This window comes from Clinocottus analis, unplaced genomic scaffold (assembly GCF_023055335.1).
Source record: "Clinocottus analis isolate CAN_PGR_092001 unplaced genomic scaffold, fCliAna1.0.p SCAF_2, whole genome shotgun sequence".
NCBI classification, from domain to species: Eukaryota; Metazoa; Chordata; class Actinopteri; order Perciformes; family Cottidae; genus Clinocottus; species Clinocottus analis.
This window is the reverse complement of record NW_027175931.1, coordinates 21216928-21234635: the sequence shown is the minus strand read 5'-3', so window position 1 is coordinate 21234635 and position 17708 is coordinate 21216928. Positions and strand designations below refer to the sequence as shown.

The 17708-nt window shown below is 39.6% G+C and overlaps 2 protein-coding genes across 9 annotated transcripts in view; one reads left to right on the top strand and one right to left on the bottom strand.

Moving 5' to 3' along the window:
* Window positions 1–656: 656 nt before the first annotated feature.
* On the top strand, window positions 657–17529 carry LOC137790383 (serine/threonine-protein kinase DCLK1-like). Of its 2 annotated transcripts, none has more exons than XM_068584575.1 (16): window positions 657–889; window positions 1274–1646; window positions 1894–2240; window positions 9214–9313; window positions 9639–9755; window positions 9905–9999; window positions 10688–10775; window positions 10865–11034; window positions 11439–11558; window positions 11833–11979; window positions 12272–12405; window positions 12572–12649; window positions 13537–13633; window positions 13761–13841; window positions 13972–14085; window positions 15426–17529. In XM_068584575.1, exons 2-16 carry the CDS (start codon window positions 1286–1288, stop codon window positions 15618–15620), a joined length of 2244 nt encoding a protein of 747 aa, XP_068440676.1. In that variant the 5' UTR covers window positions 657–889; window positions 1274–1285; the 3' UTR covers window positions 15621–17529. The 2 variants fall into 2 exon arrangements, with proteins under 2 accessions (XP_068440676.1, XP_068440675.1); XM_068584574.1 differs by lacking the exon at window positions 657–889 and adding an exon at window positions 14429–14518 and having other exon boundaries at window positions 15426–15533.
* Window positions 12192–17708, bottom strand: part of nbeab (neurobeachin b) — a 185803-nt gene continuing 180286 nt past the window's right edge. For 4 of the 7 annotated variants that reach the window (XR_011077909.1, XR_011077907.1, XR_011077908.1 and 1 more), the window contains 2 exons: window positions 12541–12659; window positions 12192–12437 (listed from right to left, as the gene is read on the bottom strand). The gene's annotated coding sequence lies outside the window, so the exon portion shown is untranslated. Of the gene's footprint in view, window positions 12438–12540; window positions 12660–17708 lie in introns of those variants that run through there. The other 3 variants (XR_011077913.1, XR_011077910.1, XR_011077912.1) reach the window with 1 other exon arrangement.

Sequence of the window (17708 nt, the reverse complement as noted above, 5' to 3'; positions counted from 1 at the left end):
TTATAGTGCAGTATTAGCGCAATCTGACACCTAGAAAACCAGTTCCTGCAACAAATCCCCTCTTTAAGTGTTCAAAACTGCTAACTAATGCTATGCATTATATAGTACTAATGTAAGGGTTAGTTACTTGGCTACGAACTGAACACTAACTCGCCAAAGGCAACATATTTATTGAATATGGTAAGTTTACCTAATCGCACACAGTAAAAGATGCAATGTAAGAGCAGGGAAATTACTGTGAATTTTTCTAAGAGATATGTGCGCTAAGCTGTCACTTTAACCCAGTCAGGTTGCTAAATTGGTTAACGCTAACTAGTGCTAGCTAATTAAGTAAGGTTAGCCTCAAAGCAGGAAATACCTGCCAGTCAACCAGAAAGGGACAGAGTGGAAGCTTTAAGCTTATTAAACGTGTTTATACACCATGTGTGCTAAATAGTGAATGGCAATTTGTGGATTATTTTTTTTTAATTAGTATGTAGCTATCTAGAGATCACAGGTGTGAGCTTATTCCAAGCAGGTCAGCGTGAACGCGCACCATGTGGCTGAACTGGCGTTGGTTTCAGTGAGGGCGTGTTTGACAGCGATGTGCACGAGGAGCCCCCCCCCCCTCCCCACCCCCAAGCGGTCTGATGTAAATCACTGCGATGGCAGAATGGGAGAGAAGGGGAGGGTGGAGGACACCGGCTACAGCCCTGCCTCCTCTCTGCATGCGAACACACAGCGAGGAGACACACGACAGACAAGCAGGAAGACGGCAGCATCACGGGGCAACAAAGGGACGCGTGGTTCATCTCCAAGGCATCAAATGAATACATGATTCGTTGAGACAAGTACTGCTTCCAGAAGAAGAAAAACAACCTGCTTCATTGCGTTTGTCCTGGCCTAAAAGGTAAGAGGGATTGCACCAGTACAAGAAAACCCATATGTTCTACATCATTTTCTTGCTCTATTATATATGTTGTATTGTTTTATCTACCAATACGCTTTCAGTCACCATTCTGTATCAGACTTTCACTGTTGATGTTCTATCCACTGCAAATGCATGTGAATTTTATTGCGGTAAAGATGTAATTGGGTATCACCAGGTAGCATGAAATGGGTGTGACATGTTCATTCATAATGTGTGCAGCAGTAGCAGCCACAAAGCCTGTATAAGTGCTGTATCAGGAGTGTGAACAACTGACAGAGAGCCTAATTGCAAAAATGTATTATTCAAATGAAATGACATATTAGAAAAGTAAGCATTTCTCCTTTATTATTTATGGTCTAATAGCACTGCACAGACATGGAGCTGGAGCACTTTGATGAGCGGGACAAGGCTCAGCGACATACCAGAAGGGGCTCGAGAGGGAATGGGCTCCCCAGTCCCACTCATAGCGCTCACTGCAGCCTGTACAGAACCAGGACACTGCAAAAACTGACCTCAGAAAAGAAGGCCAAGAAGATGCGTTTCTATCGCAATGGGGACCGCTACTTCAAAGGGATTGTTTATGCCATTTCTCAGGATAGATTTGGGTCTGTAGAAGCTCTCCTGGCTGACCTCACACGATCTCTGTCAGATAATGTCAACTTGCCACAAGGGGTGCGGACCATATATACTATTGATGGGACATCAAAGATCACCTGCATGGACCAGCTGGTGGAAGGTGAGTAGTTTTCTTGAATTGTCCAGATTACATTCATATTGAGTTATGTGAGATCAATCAAGCCACAATTCCCACCAAAATGTACAGCTGATTCAGATCAAAACAAAATGCACAACTTATTCCATCTCAGAGAGCAGAATAAGCCGGTGTCACACTATCATGTGGTATCTACTTTTTAATCTTCCATGTGTCTCAGCTTTTGTTTGTGGGAAAATATAAATTCTCTGTGTGTCTTAATTTTCTGCAGGGGAGAGCTATGTGTGTGCATCCATAGAGCCCTACAAGCTGCTGGACTACACAAAGAATGTAAATCCCAACTGGGCAGTTGGTGCCTTGACGGCTCTGTCCATCCGTGACCCGTCTTCCCTTGGTAGCACAATGGCTGGATCCCCGGAAACCCGGGAGGCCAAGGACTTTATTAAGCCCAAACTTGTAACCATTGTCCGCAGTGGAGTAAAGCCTCGCAAGGCCGTACGGATCTTGCTCAACAAGAAGACTGCACACTCCTTCGAGCAAGTCATGACTGACATCACAGACGCCATCCAGCTGGACTCTGGAGCCGTCAAAAGGTTATATACGGTTGAAGGCAAAATGGTAGGTGTTCAGTTATCATTTCTTGCGTTGATTCTGTAAGCCTCACTTTTCGCCCTTGTTTTCACCATTGTTTCCCAACATGAACATCAACATGTTTCAGAGTTGGGTACACTGGAGAAAATTACATTTTGGCAATGGCTAGATAAAATAATTTGCTTGTATCCATTTTAAGTCCCACATGTTGTTTTCATATTATTATATTTAAACTTCAGGAAAAAACAACAATGTAATACACTGTGTTAATACACATTAGCTGTGTGTGTCTGTGGAATGCTGCTTTTCTTCTGAAGTACACAGTCAACATTAAGTTTTATAGCTAGCTACACCATGTATGGGACAATATGTAATATAGTGTCTCGTAAATTAAGGAATTATATCTACTTTTAGTTACTTAAAATCACAGGCATCACCCTACCTCTATCTGTGACTTGAAGGGCTCCCTCTACTCAGAGAGGAAACAGTTAGTAAAGCTGTTGCACATTTTGTAACCAGCTAAACTAATTTTCATACTTTTAGGAGATGTTTTAACCCTTTCATACCGCCTATATTCCACTTTCTTTATTTACAGTAGTTCTATGTCAAAGTAAAGCAGCCAGGACAGCCTTAAGTTATCTCTACCTCATTGTCTTACTCCATTTTCCACCACTGATGAAGGAATTGCTCACAGTGGGAAAGAAGAAATGATGCTTTGGACGGAAAGACGTCTCTGACATGACCTTTTCTAATCTGTTTATAGCTTTGCAGTGTGCAGTACCGAGATACATTTGTTTGTGGAGAGTAGTACTTTGCTGGTTTTAGTTAAAATGTTCACTCCACAGTCTGTCTGCCCATTTGTAGTATTGTATCTCACACAATCCTACATCTGCACACACTGCACATGAGGCAGACCTGGTACAGAGTTTTTTCAGAGTTTTTCTAGCGTAGTATGGGACTTTTAAAGTTTTAAAGAAATACAACTTCATTCATGTTTCTTAAAATTGGTTGCGCAGAACCCCAAAGGTTCAAAATCAACTGGGAACATTTGCTAACTGTATTCCAAGAAATGGGTTTCTAGTATCCTATCTAATATTCCTATTAAACAGTAGCACACTGTTAAATGGTTCCGGTATTCACTAGTGAGTTAGTAAAATACACACAGATACAGTCGCCTCTATTTACATTATTATACTTTGTTGACATCCTGGCGCAAGTGCCTTATTTCACACTACATTTTACCCATATGTAAATAATAATCTTCTAGAAATTATCACATTTATGGGGGAGGTGGGCTGTCATGGGTTGATTATGGTTGGATAGCATGTGAGTGTCAACTTCACACATTGCTCAAGAGACAAAGCAAAGTAGTTTCAAAACATCCCACAGAAAGAATCATCTTTCTAACTTCCCTTTTCAGAAACGTTATCACCTGCATTCTGCATTGGTATCCCCATCACACAATATTATTATGCCTTTTTTTTTTTCTTCCGATGGTTTCTATGGTGATATGGTTTCCTGAGCTGGTTGCTAAGGAACAGCCTCTGCGGCAGAGCAGTGCAGTAGTGATGTCAGGGCTGTAGGTGTAGTGAGAGGGGGCTCATGGAGGCAGGGCTGGATCCAACAGCCTTTTGATACACATGGCGGCAAGACGGAGCACATGGCGCCAGTATAATCCCATTCTGTGATGATGTGTCGAGGGTAAAGTTAGGGATTTTCACACCAACAATCAAATCTGGATCCAGAAATCCTCTGAATTATTTTAGGAATGCAGAATGTTTGCAGATTGTTGTAGGTAGCGTGGTCGTCAGTAGTTTGCATGTCGAAGTGTCCTTTAGCAAGACACTATACCCCTGGCTGCTCCTCGGGTGCTTCCCAGCAGCACACTGCTCCTTGATCACTTAGGCTGGATTTAATGCAGAGCATAATTTCTCCAAGGGGATTAATAAAGGATGCGTTCTTCTTCTTTCTCTAGAAAGCCTGAACGGGCATGACATTGCAATAGATCAAAGGTGTATGTCTATTGTGTCTACTCTGATTATTCAGTTTTGTGATTTTATTGTCGTCTACACTTTCCAAGGAGCTGTCATGTTATGTGCTTGGCAGTGCAGCTCTGTGCTCTAGTTTCCCTGCCTTTTGTACTTTTTGTCATGTCGAGACACCAGATGACTAAATAAGCACCCTTTAGCATCAAAGAGCCGGTTTTCAGAGGTGTTTAACCTTTTGTGGTAAAGAAAAAAAAGCTTCCTGTGCTGTTGGTCCTGAGACTATGCCATTCTGTGGAGAAACATTTATCTCTCTTGTAGGTTTCTTGTATAAAAAATCATTACCAAACACAACCAACAGATTAGCCTGTATACCTACTTAAAATGGTATAACTACTTAAATGTGTCTGGTAATGGTGTATTTGCTGCAGTTTTTAATAAATAATATTACAATTTCCGCTGATATCTTCTTTCAGTCATGTCCATCCTTCTTGATTCTGCTACTGCAAAATAATTCTGACAATTTCTGTTTTCACATTTGTTTTAAACTCACGAGTCACGCTTAGTAAATCTGCTTCGTAGGTGGCTCTGCTTGATGGCTGTGAGCCCTGGCCACATGGGCACAGCCAAGATTATGTGTTTTTACTTTAAGATAACTATGGCTTGGTGTGTTTGTGCTGTTGTGTTTGTGTGACATGGAGCAGAACATATTTGCATGTTTAAGGAGATATAGGCCATGTTTAAGGACACATGGGCCATGGGATTCCATTTGGTAAGCCTCTGCTTTCTAATAAAATTAGGCAAATATAGTTAATACTTCTTGTTGAAATAGATGTCAAAACAGCCACCAATGCACTAAAGCAGAGGTTTAATTCTCCATGGTAAAATGATGTATTAGTAGATGTGAAAAAGAAAACCTTTTTGCGTTAAGAAATGAGATTCAGAGTGGAAGTGGTTTTGCAATGCCCTGTGTCAGAGAGTAAAACCTTAAACTTTTGCCCTCAATTTCTGTTTCCATGTTGACCTTGAATCTGCTATTTCCTGGTTTGGCCTGTGTGGGTCCACAATGAATCTCTATTGGTCTCTGCTCATTACACAGATGTCATTCTGGCATGATGCATAGTAGCCATTATTTTAGATCAATTTGTTTTTCACAAAATGATTAGAAGAGGACCAATGATGTTCTCCTGCAATTCAGTGACATTAAAATAAACATAATAATTTGGTTTTGGTTTTATGAGACCTGCTAGGGGTGGTATTTAAGATTTGTATTAACAATAGAAAGACTAACTTCTTCTTGGTGTGAATATCGCATAATGAATTCAATGACTTCTTTTTAGCTTTTGATGGTTATATATTATTCTCAAACCGGCTATTTTTAAACATCTCTCTGTAACTAAAGAGTAGAAAGAAGGATGAAGGAGATTGGGAGGATGTCTGGCTTTCTGCTCACCTACTGCTGTGACTTGGCTGTTAAACACAAAACAATGGCGTGCTCAGTGTCCTACTGCATTTGGTGTGCAGAGAAGACATTTTCTGTGTTATCCTCTTCTTGTTCTGGGACGCTACTAATTATGCCTGAGCCTGAGTGGAAGTTGCTGTCATACTTTAATTTGTACACTGCATGAATGTAACCACATTTGTAATAAGCACTAAGATATGTTTACATAGATATGCATTCATTTAACATTTAAACAAGATGAGGACATTTTAAATAGGAATGCTGAATGTGTGTGTCTTTATGGATGTTCTCATATTGCTGACTTGCACTTTTTAAGGCTGCTATTACTCTAATCTGTCTATGCTGAAAATGCAGTTAAGTCTCAAAATTCTGCAGCACATCCAATCTAAATGTTGGATAATGTAAGTCACTGAATATACAGTTTTCCATCCTCTCATCATGCTCTGAAACTGTAAAAAAAAAAAAAAAAGGGCAGCCCATGCTAAATTGACTGGAACAATTTGAAAAGGGCATGTGAAGATGAGTCATGTTTCTTCCTGACATTCTGAGTGACGCTGCTTTGTTCGGTCTTGTGCTTCAAAGGGGAGATTCAGCACCATGGAGAGCATCACCTGTCTACTGGTAGAGCAATGGTGTTTTACCAGTTTGTGTCTTGTGTGTAGAGTCTTTACTGTGGCTCGGATTGATTAGCTTCTAAAGCAGGCATACCATTGTTTCCTATTGTTTTTCAAACAAATAAAACCCTGACGATCAATATTTGTCCAGGATGCTTCCGAACTGCTGGGAGAGTGTGTGTGGGTGAGGGGGGATGGTAGGCCGGATGGAGCTGCTTTGTCACTCAGCCAGTAGGCATCAATATAAAGCAACACCATCATGATGGCCACACTTGTGCTGCTCTATCATACATTTGGTGTTTTTCTATTTCCCAGTATTCCAGATGAACAATATGTAATTAATGTAATTTAGGAGTAATCCATAACAGACAAAAAGTGGCTATTGTTAAATCTGCAAGGTACATTTGACTCCCCTTGAATGATGCAACCCATATTGTGTCACTCTATAGTTAGACGCTGTTGTTGTTTTGAGGGTGTACATTGGTGATTACATTTCTGATCCTATTCGGGGGGGAAATGTGACTTCTTTCTGCAGGGTTTACTTATTGCTTAAGCTAGAAAATGAGAGTTAAAGGACGTGACCATTCACCAAAGGTCTGAAGCCAGGTTTTAACCTACATCTTCAGTGACATGATATTGTACATTATTCCATTTTACCTAGACTGTTCGCCCATTGTTCTATTGTCTGCAGTGTGTAATGTCCAGCGCTCCAGACAGGCTCTGACAGGACCATCTTAACGCAGTCGTGTCCCTCTCGTCGTCTTAAACTCAGCTGGTATTCTGTCTGGTTCCCTTGACAACGGCTGTGTATCTCCTCCCTTCGGGATCTCACACTCCTGGAGGAGGGGTGGAGGGCATGGGCTGTCAGAGTGAACCATCTGCAGGGAAAATGTTCATATTAAGCCTCCTTCTGTGCTCCCTTTCATGGCGGAAATTACCTTTGGCTGTTTGGTGTATCTGTAGCCTGCAAAAAAGTACTTCCAATCCCTTTGTTTAGTGAACAATCCACCACTTCAGTATTTTGGATTAAAAAAACATCAAAGATGCCTTTTATTCTCTTAATTATTGACCATGTCTTTCAAAATCTGAGATTTGTACAATGAAAACCAGAATATTTTCACATTCATAACTAAGGAGGATGATAACATAGCATTTAATATATTATGGTTAGCGGGCAGTTGGGTTGTCGGACTGTGGCGGCTTCCTTGTCTGTTTGCTTCATGCGGAAGCACTTAAGTCCTCTTATTAGGTTTCTGCTGAAATCCCCGTGGTTCATAACAATGAGACAATTAATAATGCATGTACATATTAGATGTTTGCAATTGTCTACATTGTACGATAAAATCATTATATTTGAAGTGAAAATCATGCACATTCACCATAAAATCCTTCAGCTCAGACTCCAGTTGGGCCTTTGGCAGCAACCAGCCCACAACAGACTGACCGAGATCCACCTGGACCGAGAGTCGGAAGCTCCGGCTTATAGGACGACAGCTTCGCACCCTGCAACAACTTCTCCTCCGAACAGGAGTGAAGTTTTGCCGAGCTGCAAAGAGAAGATGCACTTAGTGACTAATACTTTGTATGGAATAACATTTTTGTTGATAATGCTTTTGCTGAGTCCACCCTACATTATCTGGTGCACTGCTGTAGTTAAGCACATCAATAACCCTTTTGAGTAGAAGGTCAGGACTCACATTAGCATTTTCATTTATTTATGACACAGCATCCACTGCGATGGGGCCCTGTATTAATAAGAGCAGCAGATGCATCAACTCTGTCATCTTGTTTCTCTTTGTAGAAAAGTGAAGATTATAATTTATAGTTCTCAATTATTTTTGAGATCAAAGGATATGTGGGGACCATGTTATTTCAACAAAAGTTTTTAAACATCAAAGCCATCCTCAGGCGTAAGGCACTTTTTAATTTACTTCAGTTTCAGATATTGTTGCCCTGTTTTCTGGATTTATGCCATTATAAAAAGTTATGCCATCACTTACCACATTTGGAACAATAAGGAACAATTTGCTCTGTCCTGGTAACACATGATGATAACTCCGAGAATGGACGACTGTTGTTGAAAGAATGTTTTAACTTGACATTACTTTGAATAGTCCCAGACAATAAAGGGCAATTAATATAATCTCTTTCAAAGGATAGAAACGGCATTGTCGCAGATTGTACAGCATATAGTTCAAAAGGACCTTATCTTTTTTAGTAGGTTCCTTAGAAACATTTATGCAAACAGGCTGATACACCAGTAGAAATAAATTCCATTATTCATATGCTGTAGTACACACTGTGGCATTTATTTTTTACTTTGTACTTTTGCCATTTTGAAAATCCAATTGCAGCGTATCTGCTCAGATGCAATGCTATATACTTAATTCATTGGTAATTCTTTCATGGTTTTCTCTCGTACACTGAGATGACCTAACCGAAGACGTGTACATATGTATTGACATATATGTAATGTAGATTTGAGAAGATTTCCCCAAGTATAACAAATCACGATACGGCTTAGTTAAAAAAGTAATTTGTTGACAGTAAATTCATCGATCACAGTATTGTTGGTTACAGTGACACATAGGTCCTTGTGTAGATCTGTGTATCCTTTTGACTTATACACACCATCAGATATGTGTGTCTTACAGAATAAACTAATTTGTATCCTGTAAAATAGTCCATTCAAGTTTTTAAAAAAGTCCTAAACCTGACTTAAGTGCAGCTGCAGACTGTGTCTGTACTGATTGAAAAATAATACCTATACTTGTAGCTTTCTAGTTTGTTCATTCGACTTTTGGATTTTGATTGTTACAGGTATTTGGAGACAACTGTACTGTCTTTGGATTTAATCATATGGTTAGTGTCACTGGGGATAGTACTTATCAAACATGTTTCTGAACTATAACTAAAAGGAACATCTCCATCTTTACCAGGTCGCCTGCCTTCAGGACTTTTTTGGGGACGATGATATCTTCTTTGCCTGTGGCCCTGAGAAGTTCCGTTATCAGGATGACTTCAACTTGGATGAAACTGGTAAGTGTTCCTTCATTTATATGAGACTTGAGTCGCTCAGTAGAGAAAACATGGAACTGCTGGAGTTTCTGAATAGCTTTTTATTAAACCATCCTTCCTTATGTTGTGGCACAAACATGTGGATTTTTTATTGTTGGCTTCTGCAGGTTTTTTCTCAAACATCTATTCTTTCTATTGCCTTTACTGCAGTAGCTCAAACCTTTTTTGAAGCTGTACTAAAAATGCAGTATAAGTTGTTGTATTTTTCTTGTATAGTTGCCTTGTAGTATTTAGGAAAAATGTTGCTCTCGCAGTGTACGTCTTGAAGTGTTTTCTTTCTTTATAGAGTGTAGGGTAGCAAAGTCTGCGTCATATGGCCGACTCCCCTCCGTGCATGGTCTCGCCTCCCCAAGAAGTGGTGGGATGTCCCGCAGGAGCAAGTCCCCGTTATCCTTTGGTTCAGGTGTGTGTGTGTGCATGCGAACACAAAGATATAAAGTCAATTTATGACTGTTCTAAAAATTCACACAGTGTTCTGATTGTAGGTATACTTATTCTCTATGTATAACAATAGTATTTTATAATTGTGTTGATTGTTTGTTGTACCGACAGCTAATGGCACTGTAAGCAGTCAGCTGTCCACACCTCGATCTGGGAAGTCTCCGAGTCCCACTCCGACCAGTCCAGCTAGCCTCCGAAGACGACGGGTAATAAAAATGGATGTTCCTATAAATAAGTTAATGTCCTAAAGATGTATTTGATATATTGTCATACATCATACAATGGCAAGTTTGGGAAGGAGTTCAACAAGTCTCTTCATTAATGTAAATTATTCAAACGTATTCTGACATGGAATTAATCAGAAGCGTACTTTGTTGACTCACCTTTTCAAATATCGGCGAGCAAATGATTGAGCCTACAATAGCTGTACACGGTTGAACTTACTGTTTGTTTGTGTTGCTCAGTAATTTGACTGGAAGCACTGCAAGTGTTGTTTATGTTACTGAGAAAGCTCATACTCATGTTTCTGAATATCTAAAGTTTAGCACTATCTCTTGAGTAAAATGTTTGTACTGCTGCAGCACCATTTTTCTGTGATTATCACAGATCTGGGGAGGACAAGCAAGTTTGGGATTGCAAAGCACAGTCAACTCTGGAGCGAAATCCAATTATCAGTGATACCATCATTGAATTAATCATAATGAATGTGTTTAGTAGTGTGGCTGTAATCTCTAGCTAGTTTTTTATGCTGATGGAAAGGTTAGTATGTTTCCATCTAATCCTAGAATGCATACTCGAGGCTGGTTACAGTGGAACAAATAGGCTCAAGTTGATGTAAAACAAGTGCATCAGTGTGTCTTTCGTTCTCAAATCATGGCTGTCTCTTATTTCCAGGGATCTCAACACAGTGGCTCTTCACTCTCTTTAGCGTCTACCAAGGTTTGCAGCTCAATGGATGAAGGAGATGGGCCTGGCAGTGAAGGTAAATGTCATGGAAAAATACTGTTTGCAAGCAATGTGAAGGCCACTGTTCATATATTTACATTAAAGATATTTTGTTATTCTTGACAGCTGAGCCAGTGGATGAGTACCGCACGGTGCCCGCGTCCATAGCAGAGAGGTACAAAGTGGGGCGGATTTTAGGAGACGGAAACTTTGCTGTGGTCCGAGAATGTGTAGAGAGATCCACTGGAAGAGAGTACGCTCTGAAAATCATCAGCAAAGATAAATGCAGGGGGAAGGTGAGCTAATCTTTACATCTGCTGACTTTAATTATCACATCAGCAAGTTTGGTCTAATTCATTATCAAGAAGTTCTTTTCTGTGTACAACCTTGAGTTTGGCTTTGGATGCTGATTCATTCTTTCTTTATTTTTCTTGATCTCCCCTGGGATTAAATTACCCTTCTTTTTTATGTTTACCATCAGATAAAGCTAACATTATAGTGGCTCAAAATGATTTCAACTCACATTCCAAATTTCTAAGATGTTACAGAAACCAGTTTTGTTTTTCATATTCAAAGCCAAAGTGGAAAATAAACCAATTTGTCTTTCATATTGTACTGATATGTTTTTTTTATACATTCCTTCCTCTAAACAGTGTTGATAGATTTGTTTCCTTTAATTGATATTCCTTTTATTACCCAGGAGCACATGATCCAGAGTGAAGTGTCTATCCTTCGGCATGTGAAACATCCCAATATCGTACTTTTAATTGAGGAAATGGACACCTATAGTGAACTCTATCTTGTAATGGAGTTGGTTAAGGTAATACACATTTGTTAATTGTTTAAAGCAATTTCACACCCAAATGCCATTAAAATATAGATATATTTTAGGAATAAGTGTGACTTTTTTGGATCAATAAAATATATTTTTTAATAATAACTTTTTTAATTCAACATCTTTTTCGAACCATCATTTTATATTAGTCCACTAAGATGGATTTTACTTGATTCTTGTTAAAGTTGTATTAACCCTTTCAACATAGTTGGAAACTAGAAACCGGTCCTCTTTCACCTTCCAAACACTCTTTCTCCAGGGCGGCGATCTCTTTGATGCAATCACCTCCTCAAACAAATACACCGAGCGAGATGCCAGCTGTATGCTGTTCAATTTGGCAAGTGCCATTAAGTACCTGCACGGGCTCAATATTGTTCACAGAGACATAAAACCAGAAAACCTGTTGGTAAGTATGACTCTACAAAGATTTTGTACTAGCAGTGAGTGGAGCTAATTTGTGAAAGCTTCCCTTTTCCCGATCCCATTGTCACTTTTCTCCAAAGTTTGTATGTGCAAGTTTGCACTCAGAAGTAACAATTACACACGCATGAAGGCATGTAACATATGATTAATACATCTACATATACTCAATTACATTAAACTCAACTGCACTTTTTATTTGAGCCTTTGCATGAATAACAACTGGAGACTTCTCTACTTGCACTTTCTCACTTTCTCTTCTTGTGTGTGTTTCACAGGTGTTTGAACACCATGACGGCAGTAAGTCTCTGAAGCTCGGTGATTTTGGCTTGGCTACTGTTGTTAACGGGCCCCTCTTTACTGTGTGTGGCACACCCACCTATGTGGCACCAGAGATTGTCGCTGAGACCGGGTGAGTCAGAGTCCTCACCCGACAGGCATTTGCTGTAAAAAGAAAGTTAAAAAAAACAATTACCGTTCATCCAATCAAAAACGTCTTCAGTAATTCTTGTGAACTATTGCTACTTGCAGATGTGCTAAGGCTTACTGATAGCTGATATCTTCCTCTTCAATTACAGGTATGGCCTGCAGGTGGACATTTGGGCAGCTGGTGTCATCACTTACATACTGTTGTGTGGCTTCCCTCCTTTCAGTGGGTATGTGTTCCTGTATCAGGGTGTTTATTTTGTATATGTTTGAACCACATTACATTGTCTTAATCACATTATTGAAAATGTCTATTGTATAACATTATAAACTATCAAATGGAACTGAGTTTGATCTTATAAAATACCTAAAACCGATAGGCTGAGGAAATCATTCATCCCGAGAGCCATACAACTGTTCAACCTGCCAAAGTCTATCAAAGCTACTGTGTTAGACTTCTCTGCATAGTCTCCTCTCCCTCAAACATGCACAGCCCCCAACCCACTCACTCACAATTTATATACGGGGTTCACTATCTACAGGCTATGTTAGCCCCCTGCACAACGCCCCTACTGGCTACTGGCTATGTTAGCCCCCTGCACAACACCCCTACTGGCTACTGGCTATGTTAGCCCCCTGCACAACGCCCCTACTGGCTACTGGCTATGTTAGCCCCCTGCACAACGCCCCTACTGGCTACTGGCTATATTAGCCCTCTGCACAACGCCCCTACTGGCTACTGGCTATGTTAGCCCCCTGCACAACGCCCCTACTGGCTACTGGCTATGTTAGCCCTCTGCACAACACGCCCTCCTACTGGCTACTGGCTATGTTAGCCCTCTGCACAACGACCCTACTGGCTACTGGCTGTGTTAGCCCTCTGCACAACACCCCTACTGGCTATGTTAGCCTGCACAACACGCCCCCTCTCTCCATCCAATTTTTTCTTGTTTTTTTAATTTTTCTTTTGGGCAATCTTTTTTAATAGTGTGTGTATGTATATATTACGTTGTGTGATGTGTCGAGCTACTTGGACTTTGAATTTCCCTTTGGGGATCAATAAAGTAATTATTGATCTATTTTATTTTTATTTATGTACCTGTTTTATTTTCTACAGTGGTGGTGAAGAACAGGAGGCTCTCTTTGAACACCTTTTGAGTGCCCAGCTTGATTTTCCTGCACCATTCTGGGACAGTGTTTCTGACCCTGCCAAGGTTGGTCTCCTCATCTGCCATTGTTATTCTCCATGTGAAACACCACAATCTGTCAGTGGTGTGTTGAGGTGGTGTCCCACATTAGCCATGAAGATCCAGTACAATAATGAAGTCTGTCATTATTTAGGATCTGATCACTGGAATGCTGCAGGTAGAGGTTGATCAGAGATACACGGCTGTACAGGTGCTTGATCACCGCTGGGTCAATGTAAGTTCAGCATTTTGAAGTTATTCCTTTCACCAGAATTAACTGTGTACAAGCAAACACTGCGATGAAAGAGTTCACTATACGATACAGCAAGCAGACTTTCTGAAGCTTTGTTATTTTAATTTTACAGGATGATGGTGGGTCAGAGCACAAGCACCAGCTGCCTGTGGCTGGGAAGATCAAGAAGCACTTCAATACGGGGCCCAAGCTCAACAGCACCACTGCAGGAGTGTCAGTCATTACAGTAAGCACTGATCTGCACCCTTCCTCACACACAGCAAACATCTCTGCATCCGTAGATTACATTCAGGCTCCTTTTCATATACTTTAGCAATGATAGTTTAAATGTCATTCAAAATTAAGAAAAACTATTTTGAACCAGTGGTCCCTCCATCTGCAACTGAAGCTTAATGTCTCATTCTGTGCAAAAGGTTTTTATCTCTATACATTACATATTGAAATTCAGTCAAGGTTCACTTGAAACTAATATTGTATGACTGGCAAAGCAGCAACTGAATCCATTAGCCATATTTTATCTGCTGTCATTTATAATTTAGTGACTTTTGTATACTGCCTCTTGCTGCCAGGGTTCAACTTTGACTCCAGACACCAACAGGAAAATGCAGATATTCAAATCATCAGCGGTTACTAACATCACAATAACCTAAAACGTCTGGGTGAGAGACATTTTATTTTTTTTAAAGGGATGAGAAGTTTTCAACTGACGTGCATTACTTTTGTTTGCAATATAGACAACAACAAAAAATTCTGTCTCAACAAATATTTAAAAAAAAATACTTATTGTGAAGTATGTCAAAAAAAGTCAATGTAGTATGCCATGAAAAATATAATTATGAAGTATGTCATACAAATATCTGATCAAAATATATTATACAATTAAGATACAATGAAAGAATCATCAAAACATTTAAAAAATTTACCCACAAAGTCATAGTATTACGCAGTACAGGTTGCCTTAAATCTTTAAAATTAAACTACAGTATGACACAAAATTGCATTAAAAAGCCAAATTGTAGTACACCACGAGAAATATGTTAAAGCATCAAAGTATGCAATTAATAAAAATGTAATTAAAAATGTAAAAGTATAGGATGCCAGAAAGCTTAACTATATATCTATATTTGTCTCAACAACACACGTCGGGGGTCATTGTCTCCCATCACCCTGAGACAGCACCGGCTCGTAGCAGAGAAACAAGCTCAGGGCTCCCACTAATTTGGCGTAATGCTTATTTATATCTTCATCCACTTAATAATGTTCTTCATGCCGGTCGTATCATTACATGATATTTATTACGTCATATTTATCGCGCGCACCGTGAAGGCCTGGTCCGTGAAAATATTGTCTAACACAAAACCTGTCCGTGGTGAAGAAAAGGTTGGGAACCGATGCTCTAGAGATTAGTAGTCCCGTCAATGCAGCTTTTTCCACATACAGCTGCATGCATAGTTTAACTCATCTAACGTTTGGCAAGTGTCTCACTGACGATTGATTGGATGCCACTCCTCATCTCTGGTCTCTTGTGGCGCACCTAACAATAGCTTCTGTGTCGCCCTCTCTCAGACCACGCCACTTGATAAGGAGAAGCAAGTTTTCCAACGAAGACGCCAACAGGATGCAAAATTTTCACCCCACCAACCACACAGTGTCGGTGCCGGCGCCTCCCGCAATGCCAACCCCACCTACTCCGCTGCTCAGTTCACCACCGAGTCTGGGGAATATTCCCCAAGCTCGGCTGACACTTCGGCTCCGTTCTAACAGTCTCCCAGAGGCCACAGCCCACATCTACGAAAGGGTGGAGTGCAAAACGGATGTCCAGGTCTGCTGACCTGGACATTCACAGGCTGCATACCCACCTGCACTTAAGTATCCCGCAGTCATAATACGTTCACTTTAATTATAAACTGCATTGATCAGAGTAAGAGACAAGTTGGTCTCTGGATCAAAGAATACACCTTAAGAGCATGCAACAGAGCACCCCCTTATTTTACTTCTTCCAAAAAAAGTCACAAAAATGTAAAACGCCTTATTTATTCACAAACACTAGTTCATTGCAGTACTCTTGAGCCCTCTGCTGGTTTATATTGCATACTACAGGAAATAGTCTTTATGAAGCACTTAGCTTTTTAATAAAACATGTCAATAAAAAACATTTAAATATTAAATTACATGATGTAATTATGTGTCAGGATGGTAAATTTAACTTAAATTTAACTTATTCTCATGGTTTTAAAACCAATGCTTGTTTAAGAATAACTCTTAATACAACAGTAACAGTCACCCTGCTGCTGTATTTTATGACTTAGATTTCTCTGTGCCGAGGTGGTTCATAAACCTCGGTCACACTGTTTAACAGGACTGAAGAAATGGAAAGGATATGCTGCTACATTGTACCGTAAGCATCATCTGTACTTAAAATGTTTTTTTTTTTTTTTGTGTGTGTGTGTGTTGGGCAAATATTGTCCTGCCACCCAGTACCATTACTCTTTTGAGGGTGCTAACATTTGACTATTGATAGTCCAGCTCACCCGGGTGCTTGAGGATGATTATTGAAACAGTAGATTCGTTACATGTCTTTTAGAGTGGTTGTAATTCAGTGGTGGTACAGATGAATGTCAGTGCTGTGTAGTTGGTAGTATGTGCATGTTTAAAGCCTGGCCTTGGCTTGTATGAATTTAAGTACAACTGGGTGTACTGCCCAATTAGCATAGTATCAAATGTGTCTTTCAAAATGCTGGAATGAGTGAGAATGGCTCTATTGCTGGTGTTATTGGCAGCCAACTGACACACTTTTGTCAGATGGGAGCTATTGGCTCTTGTGCAACGTGGATTTTTTTTTTTTTTACACACTAAATCAAGAAACAAGGAAAATGTTGTTAAACACAACAGTGCTTCCAGTAAAATACATTATTTCAATACATGTTCATTCAGTCAGTACTTTTGTATTAATCGGCTGATACAACAAAACTCAGAAGTCTTGCTCACCAGTGTTCTCTGACAACTTCATACATTGGTTCACCAGAGACCAATTATTTGTGGGTGTGAATGTACTGTTTCCTTCATCAAAGACTGTAACTTGCATGTGTGGTAATATGCATCCTAAATCAGTTGTTAGCCTGTTCTATTGTTTGATATACGCCTGTCAGATATGAAGTCATTTCTGTTGTCTTTGTACATGCTGTCTTGGTGAATGCAGTTCAGTTAAGGCAGACTACAGTCATACCACAGCTAAGTTCAAACGTGTATATGTATTGTAACAGAAAAGTAATATCACACCATTAACTTTGTTGTAAAAGGGCTTTTAAGTTTTTGACTAGAAGGGATTTAACCAAAAAGCACAAGGACAGAAAGTTATGATAGTGACTTTTTGGGAATGTTTATGTTTTTTCATCATCTGAAAAACATTTAATGTTTATATACAGTATGACAATATGATAATCTTAAGACAACTGGGAATGTCAGTATTGGTGGAAGCGGCTGAAGAATGTGAATGCTGTATTATAGTCATCCATATTCCATTTGTGTAAGAATGTTAAAACCAATTTAAATGAGTAGAAAAAACATGAAATCTTTTAAAGGAAAAAATGGATTGTAGTTAAATAAACAATTTCAACAATGTAGCTATCTGCGATAATACCAAATCTGGGAATAAAAATGATTTAATTAATTTGTGAATCCGTGTAACTGTTTTTACAAGAAGACTTGTGGTGGACCTCCAAAATCTGCAGCAACACATTCAGACACCAGGTGGCAGTATAGTCAAACAAAAAAGCTTGTAATAGCTTCAATATAATTCCATTTATAGCATGCATTTACTGAGCTCTAGTTATGCATAATTTATCATGG

Excerpts from the sequence above, each read along its gene's own strand:
- LOC137790383 (XM_068584575.1), top strand. The coding sequence starts at position 1,286 with ATGGAGCTGGAGCACTTTGATGAGCGGGACAAGGCTCAGCGACATACC. Across the intron at positions 11,559-11,832 it reads TTGTAATGGAGTTGGTTAAG|GGCGGCGATCTCTTTGATGC; the intron begins GTAATACACATT and ends CTCTTTCTCCAG. Across the intron at positions 14,086-15,425 it reads CAGGAGTGTCAGTCATTACA|ACCACGCCACTTGATAAGGA; the intron begins GTAAGCACTGAT and ends GCCCTCTCTCAG.